Source organism: Sebastes umbrosus, chromosome 1 (assembly GCF_015220745.1).
Source record: "Sebastes umbrosus isolate fSebUmb1 chromosome 1, fSebUmb1.pri, whole genome shotgun sequence".
NCBI classification, from domain to species: Eukaryota; Metazoa; Chordata; class Actinopteri; order Perciformes; family Sebastidae; genus Sebastes; species Sebastes umbrosus.
Window position 1 is genome coordinate 38382070 of NC_051269.1, and position 19808 is coordinate 38401877.

The 19808-nt window shown below is 42.2% G+C and overlaps 1 protein-coding gene across 9 annotated transcripts in view; it reads right to left on the minus strand.

Annotated features, from left to right (window-relative positions):
• The window catches only part of itpr1b (inositol 1,4,5-trisphosphate receptor, type 1b), a 122801-nt gene that overhangs the window by 62167 nt on the left and 40826 nt on the right, over positions 1-19808 (minus strand). For 4 of the 9 annotated variants that reach the window (XM_037770908.1, XM_037770865.1, XM_037770874.1 and 1 more), the window contains 10 exons: positions 18726-18851; positions 18372-18572; positions 17906-18157; positions 16235-16360; positions 14099-14227; positions 12921-13041; positions 12624-12808; positions 9888-10036; positions 8593-8704; positions 5897-5932 (listed from right to left, as the gene is read on the minus strand). In XM_037770908.1, coding sequence (XP_037626836.1) covers positions 5897-5932; positions 8593-8704; positions 9888-10036; positions 12624-12808; positions 12921-13041; positions 14099-14227; positions 16235-16360; positions 17906-18157; positions 18372-18572; positions 18726-18851 — 1437 coding nt within the window. Of the gene's footprint in view, positions 1-5896; positions 5933-8592; positions 8705-9887; positions 10037-12623; positions 12809-12920; positions 13042-13371; positions 13399-13907; positions 13926-14098; positions 14228-16234; positions 16361-17905; positions 18158-18371; positions 18573-18725; positions 18852-19808 lie in introns of all 9 variants that reach the window. The other 5 variants (XM_037770881.1, XM_037770847.1, XM_037770838.1 and 2 more) reach the window with 2 other exon arrangements.

Sequence of the window (19808 nt, forward strand, 5' to 3'; positions counted from 1 at the left end):
ATTTTGCAAAAAAAACTTAGGCAGCTACAAGTCATTTGATGTTGCTGGCCAGAAAAATCTGTACATTCCTCTGGGGATGTTGCACTTTCCTCGAGAGGCTGCCACTAATGACACCATCCCTCTGTTTACAACATAACAGAGAGCCTTTGCCATATCATAAAAACAGTGACTAATGCTTTACCTCATCTCACCTCACCTGGGAAGTCATAAATGTTCATAATCAAAGACAGCACGTCTCCAGTGAAAAGGCCAGTATGACCTCAAACAATTAACAGGTGTGATGTTGGCTGAAGTGCACCGTCACCACCCAAAGAAAATCCCCAACCTTCCCATGCCACCCCCTCCCCTACCCTGCCTAGGTCGAGGTGCACCACTACTGTCTCTTGAAAGACATCTCTGCAGCACTTTTATTGCCAATTACCACTGAAGGTCACACATCAGTGGAGAGTTTAAAATTCCAGGAAAACGGAGGAGAAAAAAAAGAGGGAAAGAAAATTTGTTGGCTCTTATGTAACTGCTTCCTGAGAGCTGGCTGGAGCCCAGGAATCGTGCAGCATTAAGTTAAGGAAACTGGGACAGCAGCCGCGTGCCGCTGAGGCACGTCTGCAGCTCCCCCTGTTGACCGAGTTAAAAAACAGCAAGCCCGGAGTCTCCTGACTTCACCTACAGTAGCAGGCACGAGGACAAACCAGGACAAGCAGGAGTCTATCTGAGGGCAGTTTGGCAGAGTTATTGATGGGAGTGGCAGCTGGAGAGGTTGCAAACACTGGCAGACAGGAGAGAAAGAATAAAGCACCGCTGAATAAGTGAAAGTGAAATGCACAAAAGGATAATATTTGTCAAAGGAGCGGCAGGGATGTGGTCAGAAAAAAAATGCATGAGGTAATAAGAGGAAACAATAACCTAGAAATCTCTGGAGATAAACAAGAATTGATCAAGAATGAGGATACAAACACAGATAGATGGAGAGATTCACACAGACCACCACACAAGAATAGAAATAGGCCCTTATATAACTACACGTATGGGTTACGTGCTCTGCACCATCCTCAGCAAACCGTATTACATCACCAGAATAAGACATCGTCTTCGTCTGACCCCGTCGACCCCCCACAATCTCACAAACAAAAGAAGCTCACGTGCACATGAAGGAAACACAAACATGCAGCGAACGATACGATCGGGCCCGACAATGAGGGTGGCAGGCCGGTCATGTCTTGTTTTTTCCTCGGGCTCGCATTTTATCACGTTTCTATTTCTGGAAGAGTGAGATAACCTCCCGCTAATGGGTGAACCGTCACTCTGCTTTATCCGGCTCCATCATCACTCCCCCTGCATACACACACACACACACACACACACACACACACACACACACACACACACACACACATAATCCAGCCATGCCACAACTAGAAATATGACGGGGTCTGTCAAACAGTAGTGAAACTGACAGCTGCGCTCATTCCTAAAGACCTTTGGGTGGGAGTTGGGTGTGTTTGGGTAGGTCAGAGATCAGCAGCAGGCTAAACGCTGGGTTTACATAACAGCTATCACGGCAGTTTATCTTTCTCCTGCTAAGAGGAAGTTGAGGTTTTGGCCTCCCTGTCTTCCATCTGAATGATATCCACACACATGCTGCCAGCCGTCAGTCGGGGCATTGTACGCTGCTGTTAATTTAAGTGTGTGTGTGCATGAATGAGTGACATACAGCATGTGCTGGGTGGGTGGGGGAGTATGTGTACATTCTTCAGATGCATATGGGAAGAGATGATGAGATAAAGCGCCGGTCTCAGCGAGAACAGCCCTGTTTTTGTGGAAGCCGGGGATTTCCATCGCTGCTGCAGCAGCAAGCGGCGTGTACAAGGAGGGAGGGAAGGAGGGAACATGAGACATAACAGAGAAACTGAGAGCATATTGCTTCCTGGCAACTCTGGAAAGACCCTTTCCGACAATTTCTCCATTTCCCCAGCTAACATGTTCACTTCCCTTGCACTCACCGCACTCTTGATTAAGTGGCCGGTCGACTGTATTCAGTGTTGTTTTCCTGCTGGCGCAGATTCTCACAATGACAATGTGTGCTTTCAGTTTTGATAAATTTACTGATTTCGAGAGAAGAAGGATGTGTGACTTAATATGTGTTGTGCCAAACAAACCCAAAACAAGGTTCACTTACTACTGTAGCTTTTCACCGGAGCTTTCAACCACATTACACAGTCATCATCATCAGTTCTACCAAGTTATCATGGAGATTAATCTGTTGACATGCGAGGTTAGGAGCCGTCTCCAATAGCATCTTTGGGACTTCTCATCTGAAAAGCTCCATCTGCTGATGAAGATTTTGTAATAAGGTTGAAAGCTCCAGCAAACAACATAGCAGATTAGCGAAATAGGCCTGTTTCGTCAAATTCTATAGCAAATTTCTAAATAAAGTAACTAAGTAAGCGCTTTACAATAAAAACAACTGTTTAAAGAGCAATGGAAAACCCAATATAAAACTATATCTTTCAGAAAACACTACAGCTTGATGATTTTGTCTCTCTGGGAGAGTTCAAAGCTCTGATAAAAAAAAATGTGGAACACCAAATTCAAACCAGAGCAGCGGCCTGCGGCGAGCTGTCATGCAATGTCTATGTCTTTATCCTATCCTATCCATCCTAAGTATTTTAGGAGCAGTGGGCTGCTGTAAAGCGCCCGGGGAGCAACTTCAGTTCAGTGTCTCGTTCAAGGATACTTTGACATGTAGACCGTAAGAACCGGGGATCAAACCACCAACCTTGTGGTTAAAGGCCACGACCACTCCACCCACTGATTTACAGCCGCCCCCTTCACGTTTGAAACACATGAACATGCCTCCCACAGAAACATTTCATTATTGCGGCAAGCCTCACTTTGCCACTGCCTGGTGTGAATTCAACATAACTGGAGAGTGCGATTGCTATTCTTAAACTGGACTTTGTGTTATATATCAGTTGTTCCTTGTATGTTTGTAACATGCTCTATTTTTATGCTCTTTATTTTATCATTTTTGTAACCTTTTAATGGTGTGCTATCGTGGTCAGATCTCCCATGAAAAAGAGATTTTAATCTCAAGGACTTTGTGGTTAAATAAAGATTAAATAAAAATAAAATACTCAAAATAGGAAAATCATGACAACATAAAAGCAATAAAAGCAAAGTTTAAAAAAAGAGTAAAATGGCAAAAGGACCTGATCAAACTATGAAAAGGGCTCCAGGTAAATGTGAAAATGGACAGTGATTTGGTAAAACTGAGTTGCTCAGGCAGAGCTGACGGGCCCAGGCTAAAAAAAGGCTTGGCCACTCCTGGTAATCAAACAAGTAGTTGAAACAACCAAAAGACTCTGTGAAGAGATACAAGGAGAGGGATCATGTGCTCTTGTGTTCTAGAAATGGAAAAAGACCAGTGGCTTGAGTAAGCGATTGTCTTCTGGTCAATAAAGAGACCTGGAGCAGTCCAGATGAGAGGAAACTGAAGCATAGATCACTTTTTTCAAGATCTGTGGGTGTTAAAAACAATTTGGTCCTTTGGTTATTACAGTTCCCTAAAACTCATACAAAATCTACTGGTAGTTGTGAGAATATTTTTTTCCTGATATCCCATATCACTCCTACAGAGTAAACTAAAAACAAAACTAATAGCTTGTCACCGGTGACATGTGAGCTACGGTTCCTCAGTAGTCACACCCGTAATCCCCGTGACATCTGCTCACTATCACAAACAGAAAGGAGAAACCTGTTTCATCCACTTCCTTAAGGCCACAGGTCACGACCACACACATATTTTGGCAATGCACACGGCATGACATGCACACCGCTCCGCTCGCAGTCCAGCAACACCGGGGGGTGTTATGAACGGTTACTGTAGATGGAGTATCCCCAGCTATATATACACTCACACCTGCTCTTGTAATGGTGGCAAAGGGCTTAGAATATGCTCTCGCACCACCATCCATCATAAGTGAACTGAGAGGCATGTAGATAGAGTGACCAGAAAAATAGAAACATCTCATAGATGTTGATTAATAATAATAAAAACAACAATAATGAAGATTATCAACTGAAGATTAAAGAGACAGTTCACCCCGTAATCAGAAATACACATTTTTCCTCTTACTTGTTGTGCTACCTATCGATCTAGATTGCTTTAATGTGAGTTGCCGACTGTTGGAGATATCGGCCACAGATATGTCTGCCTTCTCTCTAATATAATGGAACTAGATGGCGCTCAGCTTGTGGTGCTCAAAGCGCCAAAATTCAACAGCAATGGCTCTTTCCAGAAATCATAACCCGGTTACTCAAGATAATCCACAGACCTTGTTGTGTGCAGTTTCATGTACAGTAGGAACTAATTTCTTTCTACCAAACTACCGCCGCCAACCGTATCACCGCGCAGAAGGAAGCGTGCATCTGTACTCGATACTGCTAGCCACCCGATTCAACTGTTATCAGGCCATTAAATAGGCGTTATCGGTCGCTATAAGCGCCACAGATGTTGGTGAGTAGGGCCTACTACGTAGATTGGTTGAAAGAAAATAGTTCCTACATGAAAACAAAAGGTCTGTGGATTATCTGGAGTAACCGGGTCATGATTTCTGAAAAGAGAGATTGCTGTTGAGCATGTAGTTCAAATAGTATTTACCATCTAGTTTCATTATATTGGAGAGAAGGCAAACATCTCTACGGCCGATGTCTCCAACACTCTGCAACACACAGCAAAACAATTTAGATTGATAAACAGCACTACAAGTAATGCTGCATTCACATGGAATCGGGCAGACGGTAGACAGCAGACGGACAACCCCTTCTGGACAGAACAGGAAAAACAAACAAACAGCCCGTCGGAATGGCAGCACAGCAAAACAAAACATGCATGGCGATATGTTGCTATTGTGATGGAATAAAATATATTAAATAAAATTATTTTGTGTCTACTATTGTATGTAATTATTCTAGTAATGCATGTAGCTATTAAATGCAACTTTCTCTTAATATTCTATTGCAAACACAAACAACTTTCTCCAGTGTGAGGGAGCTATGTAACATCCGGTTGTAAAGGACAAGAAACGTTACCGTCCTGCCCTCGTTCACTAACATGATATCTGGTTTGCCGTTTACCGTCTGCCTGATTCCATGTGAACGCAGCATAAGATTTAGATTTTTGGGGTGAACTGTCCCTTTAAGAGCAAGTCAATTATGACAAATTAGATGGTGTGACTGAGAAGGTACACATCTCCTTAATGGGACACGAGTATGAAGAGAAAAAAAATTCCAACTGGTTGTTGCAGTGTGAGTATGTGACAATGTTTTGATGAAAAAAAAAGTTTAAAAAGAAATCACCCTCTGTCTTTACACGGAAATTCCTGTGCCCAAAAGTCCCACACAATTTGTGATGAGCAATCTTAGCTGCATATAGGTGCTGTAATAGGCAAGATGTAGAACTGTTCTGTTATAAACAGACTTCATAAAGCTGAGAAATGGATCAATAAAAGTAGTACAATTGGTTGGCAAAAAGGCAGTAATGCTGCATTCTCCAGAACGCATTCAGTAAAATAGTATTCTTCTAAAAACTAACTTTTTCCTTCTAGAGTGCACTCCAATACAGTCAGTTAGTATACAACCATATACAAGCACAACAGACAAACACATGTATAATGTGAGCTACACATGCTAGCAGTGTGCTTCATGTTAACATGGAGATCAGGAGCAACTCTTACAGGCACAAAACAGGGAAGAGGGATGGACTGAGCTACCGACAGGCGTCACACAGATGAGGACGTGATGCTACTTGGACGTCTACTTGCAGCACAAGCACGTCTACGGTGTTAGTGGGAGACAAATCAAATGAAACAACACAATAGTAAGTAAAATGATCAACCTCAGCCACATCCATTTCATCATCAAAGGCAATCAGCTGCAAGAGAAAAAAAAAGTATAGGGGGCAGAGAGTTAGTAGAGCTCGATTAGTGAGTTATAGCTCCGTCACTAGTGTGCAAAATGTGAAGCTCGTCACAAACACATGCACACACGCAGCATGTCCAGTTAGTGAAGTCAATGAAAGGATAGCATGTTAATAATTTAAAAATCTCCTATATTCATGTTTTATAGTTTTAAATATTGAATTCACAGATGATATTGAGCCTGTTTGACATTGATTTAAAGAGAAACAAAAAAGACTTAAATGTTGAAATAGTGGCAAGTATTTACCACCTTTAAGTCAATATTAAGTAGAGGCATATAAGGCGGTATGTCTGTTAAAACTAAGCACATATTCCTTCAACAATAGCCGAGATCATCTGTGTCTTTCTCCATTTCCATTTCTCAGCGATGAGCCCTGTAAATCCTTTCTTTGTGGCCTTTTTCTTGTGCCTCTCTCTGGTGCAATCAGGATGTGCCAACTCATTGAGGTTAGACACATCTGTATTTGGAAGTTCCATAGATGATCTACATGTTATTTGACTTCTAAGATCAACTGGCTGCACGATCTGTACAGATCTTTATTCACTTTGACATATGAGAGTAATTTTCCAACAATCCTAATCGTAAATGCGTCCATTGTGGTTCAATGTTGTTGAACAAAACATGAATTAATTCATGGGGCGAATACTTTTTATAGGCACTTTACATAAAGTTGAAAATGCAAAACTGTTTCCAACCTCAACAACCCCACAGCAAACCTTTTTTTGGACTAAATTTGACTTAATGGTTTAAAGGGAAATGTTGGTATCTTTCAACCAGGGCCCTATTTTCCCATGTTTTCCCATGTTTTTGTGACTAGCAGGGACAACAATTTTCTGAAATTGGTCCAGTATTGAGAGAGCGCTGTAGACAACAGCTACCCGATGGGCTGCCATGTAATCATATCGGGGCAAGCTGGCACCGTCATTAGCGTCCACTAAAAGTGTTTGTTTTTGCCATGACAGGCTCTGATTGTTATTATAAGTGTCTGACATTATGGAAAGAGTCTCGCTCAAGGAGAAGTCTCGTTCTGAAATCTTGCATGGTGACGTGTTGCCGGGAGTGCCAGCTGGGCAGAGTTTGTTGTTTTGGAGTAAAGCTAGTAGCTCAGTGTCTAAAATATTTGCCACGGCTGAATATTTAGATGATTTTGACAATGTGGATGAGGTCTTTGAATTCGATGGCAATATATTTTGATTTATCTGAGCCAGAGTACACGGATGGAGATCTCCTAGAAATTGAAGAGCGGACGAGGAGAGAGAAAGAGAGGGGCAACAGGAAGAGGACGGTGAACCAGCTGCAGTGGGACCTGTTGCTGCCCGATGGCACTTGGACAATAAGAAACAGGCCGGATCAAACAAAAGGTAAGAACAACTTTTCATTTCTCTGTAGGGTCGTTTCCATAATGTTGTCAGACACTTAAAATAACAATCTGAGCCTGTCAACGGCAAAAACAAGCACTTTTAGTGGACGTAACGATACACTGACGCTGGCCTCGCAGGTCGTTTCACGGCTGCCGGTTACAGCGTTTACCCCTCAATACTGGACCAATTTCAAAAACTGTTGTCCCCATTAGTCAGTTAGACACAAACACATGGGAAAATAGGGTGAAATATATTTCCTTCTGCGTTTCTCACTGAAACACATTGTGTGTATTTTTGAAGCCTTAACAAACGTTTGAATGTATTTCCCTCCTCATTAAAATTTGCAAAGCAAAAGGTGCGAACGTTTTTTTTTAAATCATATGAACCCTAATAACATCCATGTTTACTATAGCAGTCTTCTTCTTTCCTCTCTTTTATCTTTCACCATCACCAACTATTTGCAGTGCCCGCATCCTCTTACATGTGCAACCTACTGCACACGCATGACATGCAAACAGAACAGGGACTTATAGGGGCTCATAAAAACTACTACTAGTGGTGAGAAACTCCAGAGTACCTTTAAAACACACTGCTGTCCAGCTATTGCATCAAAATATGAAAGAAATGTCTTCAATTTAAATGGATCAAAGTCTAAATTCTAGTTGGGGTTAACTGTGACTGTGGTTGACTGAGTTTCAACCAGCGAACCAGAACATACTGCTACTGTTGTTGAAGTAATCTAACAGAGTTGCAGCAATCCACTAAAGATGAGTTTCATTATTAGTAGCCAATGAGGTCATTAGTAACCGAGAAATGTTGTGTAAAAGGTGGGAGAGTTGAAGCATGTGTGATGTTAATAGTGTTAATAATGTTGATATTCGTTACTTAAATCATTTGGACTTATTGTTTGATAAGGTACATTGAGAAGAAAGCATGAGGGAATCTATGTTTTACTAAATATGTACCAGTATTCATAAACTGCCTGGGTTGCAGTGACTTAATGACATAGATATGGATCTTTTCTGCTCAGCGTGCTATGAAAGGCTCCAGAAGCAACCAAGGAGAGCTCAGCCTCTTCTTTTATTTCACCGTTTTTTTGATCTTATGTTTTCCAGTACGTTTGGTGCAGTGGGACGTAGGGACACTGCATCCTGAGATGTCAGTAAAGTGTTTTATCTCATGTGTGGGTGGATCTTGGTTCATGACTACAAGCAGATGATGAAAAACAGGAACACAGAGGGTATTGTCCTACCTTCTCCCCGTAGCCCCGGTCTTTAGTCATCATTTCCCTCAGAGTCTGCAGTACTTTGATGCACAGACGCTCCTCGTTCTCCTCCAGCAACTGCTTGGTGTGTTTGATCAGTCTGGTCAGGAAAAGATAAGGAAAAGTGAGTACAAAAAAATGGATCGATGAAAGCAGCAGATCTCCAACCACCTAACTCCACCACTGGAAACACCTCAACACCAATTATTTTGGCTGATTCCCATCGTACAGTGATCTTTTTCTAACCCAGAACAACAGATGTGGAGGATAAGGGCCTGCTAGCACACTTAAAGGAGTGAAAATGAAAGAAAGAAAACCACCACTAATGGGTCATTCAGAGGGCATTTAGAAAACTTTTCAACACCCGGCCAGATGTTCTTGAGCTCTCAGAGACCTATAGCTAGTGATGGTTAGAGCTACAATAATTCATTGATTAGTTGTTAACTATTAAATTAATCGCCAGCTATTTTGATAATCGATTAATTGGTTTGAGTCATTTTTTAAGAAAAAAACTTCTTCTGAAAAGTGAATTGTCTCTGGTTTCTTTAATCCTCTATGACAGTAAACTGAATATCTTTGAGCCAGTGTTTGGTTTGTCCATACTGGGCTACTGTAGAAACAACATGGCAGCGGGCTCCGTGAATAAAGACCCGCTCCGTATGTAGATATAAACGACTCATTCTAAGGTCACGAAAACACAATGATTCTTAGTTTAAGGTGATTATACACTAATGAAAACACACTTATTAATATTGTATTCAATTCCTGCAAATAGATCAACCTAAATATGACACTGTTCCTTTAATTTTGTACAAAAACTAAAATTTTTGGTTGATGGGAAATCTAATGTATCCATTAAAGTGAATATGTTGCTTGAATTTTCAATCAAAATGACTTTACTATTGGTTTGAAAAGTCAGCAGGCTTTCTGGTGCACTCATGGCGGAGAAACTCCACCAGCGGGCCAAATCCTAACCGAGGGTAGAGCGGGTCGTCCACCAATCAGAAGGTCGGTGATTCGATACCCGGCTGCTCCGGTCACATGTCGATGTGTCCTTGAGCAAGACACTTAACCCAAAATTGCTCCCAAAGGCTTAGCCATCAGTGTGTGAATGAGTATTTAGATTAGCTCCTGATAGGCAAATTGGCACCTTAGCAGCCTCTGCCATCAGTGTATGAATGTGTGTGTGAATGGGTGAATTCTGACATGTATTGTAAAGCGCTTTGAGTGGTCGGAATACTAGAAAAGTGCAGGTCCATTGACCATTTAACCTTTAGACTTACTTTGATATGAATCCTCCACTTTCACATTTCTTGCGAGCCTCTGTGTTTTCGGGGAAAAGCAGCTCTGGACGATGCAGCACATCCACCAGCACCGAGAGCTCAGCTTGGACCAGCGGCCTCAGACGGTCCTCTAGCGCTGACACTATGTCCTACAGAGACAAAGAAACAGAGCTCAGACATGACCAGAAACTGCAGTTTTACCACCACACATGATCCTCACTTACTGTTGACATAACAGCCTTAATAATGCAGCTTTTATGACATAATATCTACAGTATGTATAACAAGGGGAGTCATGACTGAATCCAAGGGAAGTGATGAAGAAAATCAAAAGCCCATTTTTCTTATGTAAAATATAGGACATATGCTATCACATATATTAAAGTGTAATAAATCATTAAGAGATTCAGATTAAGTAGTCTGTTGTGCAGTCAAAAGATTACAACATTTCAGCCCCTGACTCATATCTCTCAACATCTTCTGTACGTGCATCCACATCAGATATTTCATCCAAGAAATCCAGCTGCCACGAACCTCAAATTAACTGTGAGAAAGAGGATGACACATCCAGTACACTTCATACTGTACTTAAACAAAGCTAACCACCAAAGTCCCACTTCTCTATGCACATCCTGTCACATCTGCTGATAATTAGTGTGAAAATATGCAAATAAGTGAAGGTGCATCGTGAAGACTGCTGGTCTGGTGGTGATTATTAATAGTACTGTGTGGGCTGTCTAGTGAGGGGCAGAAAAAAAGGGATATTAGGAGGTGAAAGAACAGACATAACAGACATAACAGACATTGAACAACGTTTAAGGATACTTTCTAAGAAATGCTGTTCCTTAAATAAAGGCAAGAAAGAAATGGGAAGGAAACTATTTTGGGGAACTACATTACTGTCTGCCTGGGAATGGGTTAGTAAAAAACCCCAAACTACTTGGTAAACTCTGTGACAACATTATGCCTGGGTTGGTCTCACTATTGGAATTGTTTATTTAATAGAAAATAATGTTTTCTAACGATTCAGCCGCACCCTTACGACTCATCCTGTGTTAGTAGAGATAGCAGCTGAACTTAACCAGACAGGTCAGAGACTTCCAGTGAATACTGAGTCATGCATGCATTACAAGAAAATAGGGTGTAACATCACGTCTTATGACTAAAAACAGGACGCAATTAGGAATCATTTCTACAGTATTTTGTTTGCACTCTTGGCATATTACCAACAACAACATGCCACACGTACGCACAACGCTGTTTGATCCCTATACAAATTACAGTCAAGATGTAGCGGAAGCCTGAGCTTACTCTAATCCTTGTTAACAGAATCAGACTTTAACTATCATGTGCGTACAAGTCAGTGAAGGAAAAGTATATAATTATATATAAAAAGCAAGAATGAACAACAACAAACATACAATGTCTATAAACAGTACAAGTCAATGTGTTTCTGTAAATTGCAGACAAGAATGCAACGGTGCAAATAGGGCTGGAATAAATATGAAATGTACAGTATATGCATGTACACATGTCTATATACAGTGTGCTATATTATAATTATATTTTCATAATGTCATCTATCTAATCAAAACCAACAAAAGCTGCATGTGCATGCTGTGCAGCTGGCGGTTTAAAGTACTTGCACCTTCTTTATTCCAATTCAAGCACCTCTCTGCCAGACTGACTGAGGCACAAATGACCATCTTGCCACGACTGAGAGAACATGATGTCCCGTACCACTCTGCCATCAGATGTGTTGCTAATGCACTTCATGAAAGCCATTACTGCTTCCTGTTCTCCTCCATAAACTGGCCTGCTTTATACACACAGCTGAGCTGACAGGGAGGGATCAAAGAACATCCAGAAATCAGTTGCTTATCAACCAGCTCAATTATTTTACCAGTGTTTTCTTTAACCAGAGTTTTTACTTGTTTCCGTTTCTCTATTATCTTTGTTTCATTTTGCCATCTCACCACCTTCATGCTTGAGAGTTCGCTGTTAGATGAGATGTCTGGTTAAATTCATACACTGTCAAAAAGAAGTGGACGTAGTCACCGTGACGTCACCCGTTGGTTCATGGTCTACGGTTTTGAAGCCTTGAGTTTGGCATTTTCGCCGTCGACATCTTGTTTTTTGGCCGTTGACATCTTTTTTTGCACCCAGAAGTGACACCAGAGGGTGGAGCTAGGCATAACTGAATGCTGAATAAGACATTTTTAGGTGACCAAAATGTTAATATTAACTTTCATGAACTGAAAACACACTGTGAAAGGGTTAAAGTTGTAAGACGAATACGCTGACACCTCCCAGACTGGACAACGCCGTGATACCGACCTGTCAATCACAAGGTAGCCCCGCCCTAAAGCATCCCCTACTTTATCGTCTATTTTATATTTATGAACATCATGCTGTATTGAAGAAGACTTGAAACTAGCGATTGAGTAAACTCATGTTTACAATGTTTACTGAGGTAATAAATCAAGTGAGAAGTAGGCTCATTTTCTCTTAGACTTCTATACAATCAGACTTCTTTTAGCAACCAGAGGAGTCGCCCCCTGCTGGCTGTTAGAGAGAATGCAGGTTTAAGGCGCTTCTGCTTTGGCTTCACTTCTCAGAACCGGAGGTTGCCGCCTGGGTAAAATATTAAATACATTAAAATGAATGGGAAAAAAAAGTTATTAAATAAATATACTGAAATTGTAAGAAAACAATAAAGTATGTTATGCTACCGACCTGTAGCCTCTCAATGATGTTTCTGTAGTCTTTGGAGGAAGTCAGGCCGGAGTCTCGTCTGGAAGTGTTCTTCGCAGATAGCCTCCAGCTGAGGATGCTCTTCTGCACGACATTATTGGACTTGACAAACAAGTTGTTCACCTGACTGTCCAAGTCCACCGGGATGGCTATGGCTCTGCTTTTAGCTGGGTAGAGGTAAGAATGTAGATATTTATATTTATTATATTTATCATGTGTCAAAATGCCCATTTCGGGAATAATAAAAGATTGGTGATTGGTGTTAGCTCAGTATCTTACCCACGTCTGAGAGTACTTTAATGCAAGCCTCCACTGAGGCCTTCTGAACTGGGTTAAGCCAGTTACAGTGGTACACCCTGAACACTCCCTGGAGAAGTTGCACAAATACCGGCTGACGAGTCTGTAAGACAACAAGAGAGTACAGAATAAAAGCAAAGCACGTACTGCCCGGGATATAAGGAGGAGAACGACTGTGAATTTAACAACCAACAAAGTGACTATTGTGTTCCCTGACTAGGTTGAACTCATAACCCAGTTTGAGCTAGTTACTGTGAGGATACTATAGCACCTATGGTGGGAGGGTCTACAGCTTAGGGTCCAGTTGGCCAGCTGATTATGATCATTTGCATTCCCAACACACCAGACCAGTGTTTAGCAGAACTGATTTCTACCACCATAATGAAAGAGTGTAATCTATCAGCTGGCCACAGCCCTAGAGTACAATAAATACCTCATTTATTTTTCCAAGAATGACGTCCTGTTGCGAGAAAAAGAGGGTTGTGACGTTATCATGAATTGGTAAAACCTCAGCAAACAGAATTCTCAGAATGTGTTACGTAAAAGTAAATCATCCATTTCCAACGGGGGCCAAGTTGGAACAAAACAATTCCACATAACAAGAAAACAGGGTGTCAAGTTGGCAAACTGCACGTAATACTACACCACAACGTTAACGTATGAGGGATTTGGCAATCTAAGGAGTGTAACGGGTCATGGTTTACTGGGAAAGATGTGGGCGACAGGACACCAAAACATCAAGGTCTAAGAAACGGAGTGACCACGTTGTTGTGTGAGTGCATCATCAGCACCATGTCCCGGCAAAAACGTTGTGCAACACACCCACAGATCTGGGAACAACGAAGTCTGTGTGCTGCTGACTAAGCTATGAGAACGTGAAAACCCACACAGTGAAGATACTTCTTAAAATCAATGATAAACACCCAAGGGTTGGGAGATAAGATGTGGGGGAGAGTTACCATTACTTACATATATACGGCGAGCCATCTATGCAGAGGGAAGAATCATATTTTATAGTATATATATATATTTATATAGAGGTATGTGAGCAGGGTTTCTCTCTGTCAAACTACTAAACTCAAGCATATACATGATTTATAGACTTCGCAAGACAACTTGTAATATGTATTACAAATGCTGTAGTCCACAATCCAGATTACCTGCAGGCTCGTGCTCTGGTCAGAGAAGGGAGAGCTAAAGAAACATGTGACAATGCTCATGACTGTCTCGGTTACATAACGCTCCAGCATGGTGTCCGCATGCTTCCTGTCACTGGTGTTGTTGCACACCTAGGCAAGGACAGAGAAGATATTAGCATGACGCACAGCCATTGGATCATATGTCCTGCATGTGGGCGACATATGTTCACTGCATGCTGTGTTGACACAATCCCCCAAACCCATGACATAATGTAAAGCAGTGCAGCGCTCTCCCTCAATTGATCACATTGTGTGATAACAGCAAGGAGTTTAGAAGCAAAGAGATGAAACTCTGGTGCAGCGCTGCCACCATTTTGGACTGAAAACGCCACTGAGTTTGTGGTCGTGGATGTGTGAAGAGACGACTGTAAATCAGAGATTAATTTTTTTTTAGGTAAATCTACTTCACAGTACGAACACTTCAATAATCCTCATTTAAAAGGGACTGTTTGTAAGAATCAGAAATTGCTTGTTAACAGCGACACCTGTGGCCATCAAGTCAACGAAAGTCAGCGTCCTGTTGCTCGCTCTACATAGACATGAATGAGCATCGATCAAAACAGTGAGTCGACACACGTCAGCTGAAACCACAATATCACTCTATATTTCAGCTGCTTGGCAGTAATGTTAGCTGACCAGACGAAGGTCTCTCCATGAATCAATGCTGATCCTAGTGTTGGCTTTTCCTGCCTCAGCCTCCCGACCGCGGCCGGAGGGAACGGGGGAGACACCGGAGTTTTGGTCGGAGACGATAACGTTTCTCGCTGTGGAGCCCCGTCACTTCAGAAGACACGGGAAACCTCTGTTGGTCTGGAGGAGCTGCAGCATTTATTTCTGCACAAACGTCCACTGTACATTCACTAGATATTCTCAGAGCTAAACTAACTCCTCTGCAGTGTGGAGTGAGCGCGCATGCACGTGAGAGTAGAGCGGGCTGAGCGAGCGAGAATGAGCGCGGTGTGTGAGTGAAGGCAGGAAGGCAGAGGAGCAGAGGAGCAGAGTACAGCAGAGACTCCGGCCCTGGAGACCAAAGCTACAATCTCCCCCGCGTCCTCCGACCGCGGCCAACACTGTTTTGCAAGACCGGCTTCACTAGATAGAACCGCGGTTTTGGTGCTTCCGTGTAGTTTGTGTCTGAACAGCGTAGCCACTCGCGAGCGCGCATGGGACACCGACCCGCAATGACTTATATGTGTAAGAAGTTACAAACAGTCCCTTTAAGTCTTTATGTCCTAAAAGTTGTAAAAGTAACTAATAGCTGAATCTAGAGTTATTTTCCTCGGCATAATGAACATGCATCAGACCCACGAGACTGCACAACCCTGCACACTCATATGACACATCCGGTTCTGCAAACTTCCTGCTAGCTGTATGCAGCTGTAATAATGGATATATTGTCTGTAATTCATCACTTTTATTATCTTCTAATACACCCATGGGCTGTATGCTGTAAGCCTGTACCGTGGTGGATGTATTAACGTCTCTGTTCCCAAACAACCGGCTATCGGCCAGTAGCTAGTAGTGCTAGTAGCATGACATCAACAGAATTTAATGGAGTTGTATGCTATTTACTAACACGCAGGGTAAAAACACAGGGCATAAGCTCTTATACATCCATGATCTGTGGTCTATTGTACATCTATTTTGACATTTGACATAAAAAAAGTTTGAGATTGCTCTCAAAATCTGTGTGCTGAATTTTTCGAACTTCTGTTTACATCCATCGCTCACGTTATGCTCCTCTGGGAAGCAGCCGGGCAAAAAAGTTTAATAAATATAATAATTAAGTAAGTAAATAGTTATAATAGTATGCATATTTATAATATTTGTATTGTTCAACACAGGCCGTTTTGGTAGAGACATTAAATATATGACAACAGAATAGAAATCATTTTGTTTTACTTTTGTACGGCACTTTATAGGTGAACGTTTTACTGCCGTCCAGTAGTCGCTTTCAGTCCAAAATGGCGGAAGCGTAGCTCTGCTGCTGGGCGATGCCGTTGCAAAGGAACGAACAATTGACTTCACTTCTTATCAATAAACGTTCTCTGATAACAGTCGGTCTCACTTTGAGATGTCAAATACATTGTGGCTTACCCTACAGATGTCCACCAGGAAGTTCTCAAACAGCTTCCACATGTGGTTGGAGGTATAAATCTCCTTCATCTCCACCTCTGTGTCGACGTAGCAGTGGTTCAGGAAGTTGATGTAGGCAATCTTCACCTATTAGGATCCAAACAAACAAACTGATTAAGACACGTTTATGATGGATGGACCGGTGTTGCATGGACTGAAACTAGCCCTCGAACACCTCCTGTAAGCATGCATGTCTGGCATACAGCATGTGTGAATGAAATTTAATAATAGGGTCAGGACCTACAAAACTGCAGGAATACACATGCCGTGTCATCGTATATAGAATTTGTATCTTCATTTATTGCTATGTGGAACACCGAACAGCTGCAACAGCAGGTGTCTGGTACTGTTTTCACCTTGTGAGTCTTCATGGCAAAATGTGGTCCAGAAGACAAGCGATTTTCTCCTCACTCAGTATGTCTGCCTTTAATCGTCTGCAGGCGATCCAGAATGCTGCAACTCGACTACTCACTAGGTCAAATAAACGGCCTCGCATTAACCCCGTACACAGAGCTCTTCGCTGGCTGCCTGTAGCGTATTAGGAGCCACATTAAAATTCTCACTCTTGCTTACAGAGCATTGCAAGGTCAGACTCCTACATACAGTATTTGGCTGAACTACTTCGCCCTTACTCATCAGCTCGCTCTTTAGGTCTGTCCCACGCACTCGCCTTAAGACCTGCGGTGATCGAGCTTTCGAGGCCGTAGCACCTACATTGTGGAATGCTCTACATGCACCCTTACGGCCCGCTGACTCTTTGGATTCTTTTAAAAGGTCAGTTAAAGACTCAACTGTTTGGATTTTTAGTTTGAGTAACCTGTATGCTCCAGGCTTGCACTTTATGTATTTATTGTGTTGTTTTCACTATGTATTGTGTTTTTAGTAGTTCTTAAACACGTGGCTCGTGGGGTAACTTCATTTTAAATGATCTCTGGGTTCAGTTTTAAAGCTAAAGTGAACGTACTGACCTGAAACTACAAAATCTAAAGAATCCATTGGTACCAACCAGGTCATACTTGAATATCACGAAGGAGGCTAAATAACGCTCTAAAATTACGCAAAATTTTGGCAAGGGAAAACTGGCATGGCTATTTTCAAAGGGGTCCCTTGACCTCTGACCTCAAGACATGTGACTGAGGATGAGTTCTATGGGTACCCACGAGTCTCCCCTTTATAGACATGCCCACTTTATGATAATCACATGCAGTTTGGGGCAAAAACCATGCGTTTTTTTTAATGCAGTATAAATGTGTTGTTTTCAGCCCATTCTAAAATGATGTATTTTTATATTTCTGCATACTGGGGTCCCTAAACAGTCTTAGAATTACATAAATTGAGTGTAGAGCTGAGACTCTTGTGGATCCAATGAGTCCAACTGTATTCATGTGTAATGATGTTAGTCCCCATAGTAGCCATCCCCACTTCCTATCCCCCTACTTCCAGCGCCTTTGCTCAGACCACACCCATCTTCAGACTCATCCTTCATTTTGATCTCAATTAACTAACCTATAAAGTTTTGTGACCGCATCTTCCATGGTTGTGACGCTATCACGTTGACAAAATCTGACTCACAAGGTGAAAATAACACCAGCCAAACGCTGTCGCAGCTAGTAAAAAATTCATAATCCATACCTCAGGGATACAGTCTTCATGGGTGACGACCCGTACGATGTCATCCAGGGGCAGCAGGGAGTTGCACTTGATCTCAGTGTAGACGTTTTTGCCCTCAGTGCAGACAGCCAGCAGCTCTACCAGGTGGATGTGGTACATCAGAGGGCTGTTTTCATCCATGCGGTCCCGCTCTGAACGCATCATCTGGACTAGGGTCTGGAAGGAGGCGCGGTCGTTGTAGAAGACCAGGACGTCCTCGCCTGAGTTCACCAGCTGAGTGTGGGGTGAGTCACAGTAGAGAGTATAACAAAAAGATTACACTACATCTGTCAGTTACCAACCTCATATTACCATTAGTACCACCACTCCTTTCATTGATATTACCAACACCTCAGTTTTTCTGCTACATGTTGAATCACTATCTCCTCTGTAGTATTACTGGCGTTACAAATTTTCTTTTGTCTGGTATAAAGATCGTAGAACCGACCTCAGCCATGACGATGTCCTGACACTTCTTGATGAACTTGTTCTCGGCCTTCACGATGGTCTGCAGGAACTTGAGATATTGGACATGTCGACCATGACTCTCGGTACAGTGGACAAAGTGCTGAACCACCCGTTCGTTGATCTCACTGCACAGCTGGAAGTTATTCATGAAGATGTGCTGCATGGTGACCGCCTCTAGAATCTGAGAGAGTTGGGAAAAAAAGAGGGGACAAAGAGGACAGTCTGTGAAAATTAGTAATGTGACATTTCCAAAAGATAATATTTTGGAAACTGAACTGCATCAACTGTAGAAATCACTCCCTGTGAGTAAATCTGAGATGCCTGCACTACTCACCCCTGGGTTGAGAAACAAGTTGATGTGCTTGTGGAGAAGAACCTGATTCTGCTGATTCCCTGCACAGAAATTCTGCAGGAACTCGTGAGCCAGTTTCATGATCTCCTGCATTCGGATATCCTCACCCTAACGCAGAGAACATACAGTAAGACTTCTTTATTATTCACATTACATTAAATTAAAGGGATAGTTCGGGTTAGAATATTTTCATCGCTTTACCTCGCCGTCAGACAGCCCTTAACGACGGGGCAATGAAGCTGTTATCTATGCTCTCTTTAAAGCCACCAGACTCCATTGACAAAAACAGTAATTTTACCTCACAGAACACAGTGAGCTACCGGTTCTGGAGTTTTTTAGATTTGACTCAGCACTGATCTACTGTGCACACAAATCCCTTCTCCTCTAGTATATCTGGAATGACTTTATAAATGTCACTATTTTTGTGGACTTTATTTGTCATATTCTCTATGCTCTCTTCGGCACAGATGTCAAGCAAACGACAAACTTCTGCAGAAGTCCAGGTCAGTCCTCTCCCACTCATGTGAATCTGTTGTTTACCTGTGTCCATCTCAACAAATGCCCACACAGGCAGCTTGTGTTTTGGTTTGTTTGGAAACGGTCCAAGACCACCTCACACAGGCGGTCTCAGACAGGTTGTTTTGATCCACACCAGAGTACGAATACTGCGTTCAACTTGGCTTGTGAAAGCGCCCTAAAAGGGTTAGTTTGGATTCTCCAAAGTCACACAATAACACAACTAAATGATAATGAAATTACTGTTTTTGTCAATAGAGTGTGGTGGCTTTGAAGAGAGCATAGATGGATATAATGGCTTCAGTTCCCCGTCAGAAAGGGCTGTCTGACGGCGAGGTAAAGCGGGGAAGATTTTCTAAATATAGCGTAAACTTAAAGTGTTATTGATTTTTTTGAAGTGGCTAAAATATGTGTTGCTGCTGGCCCCGTCCACAGCAGTACATGGCTTTGCTTTCGTGCTGGTACTCCTGTCCGTTTCTCCAAACTGGGGCCATGCTAAACGCCATCTACTGTAAGTAATACACTGACTATGGATAAGTACCTCATACA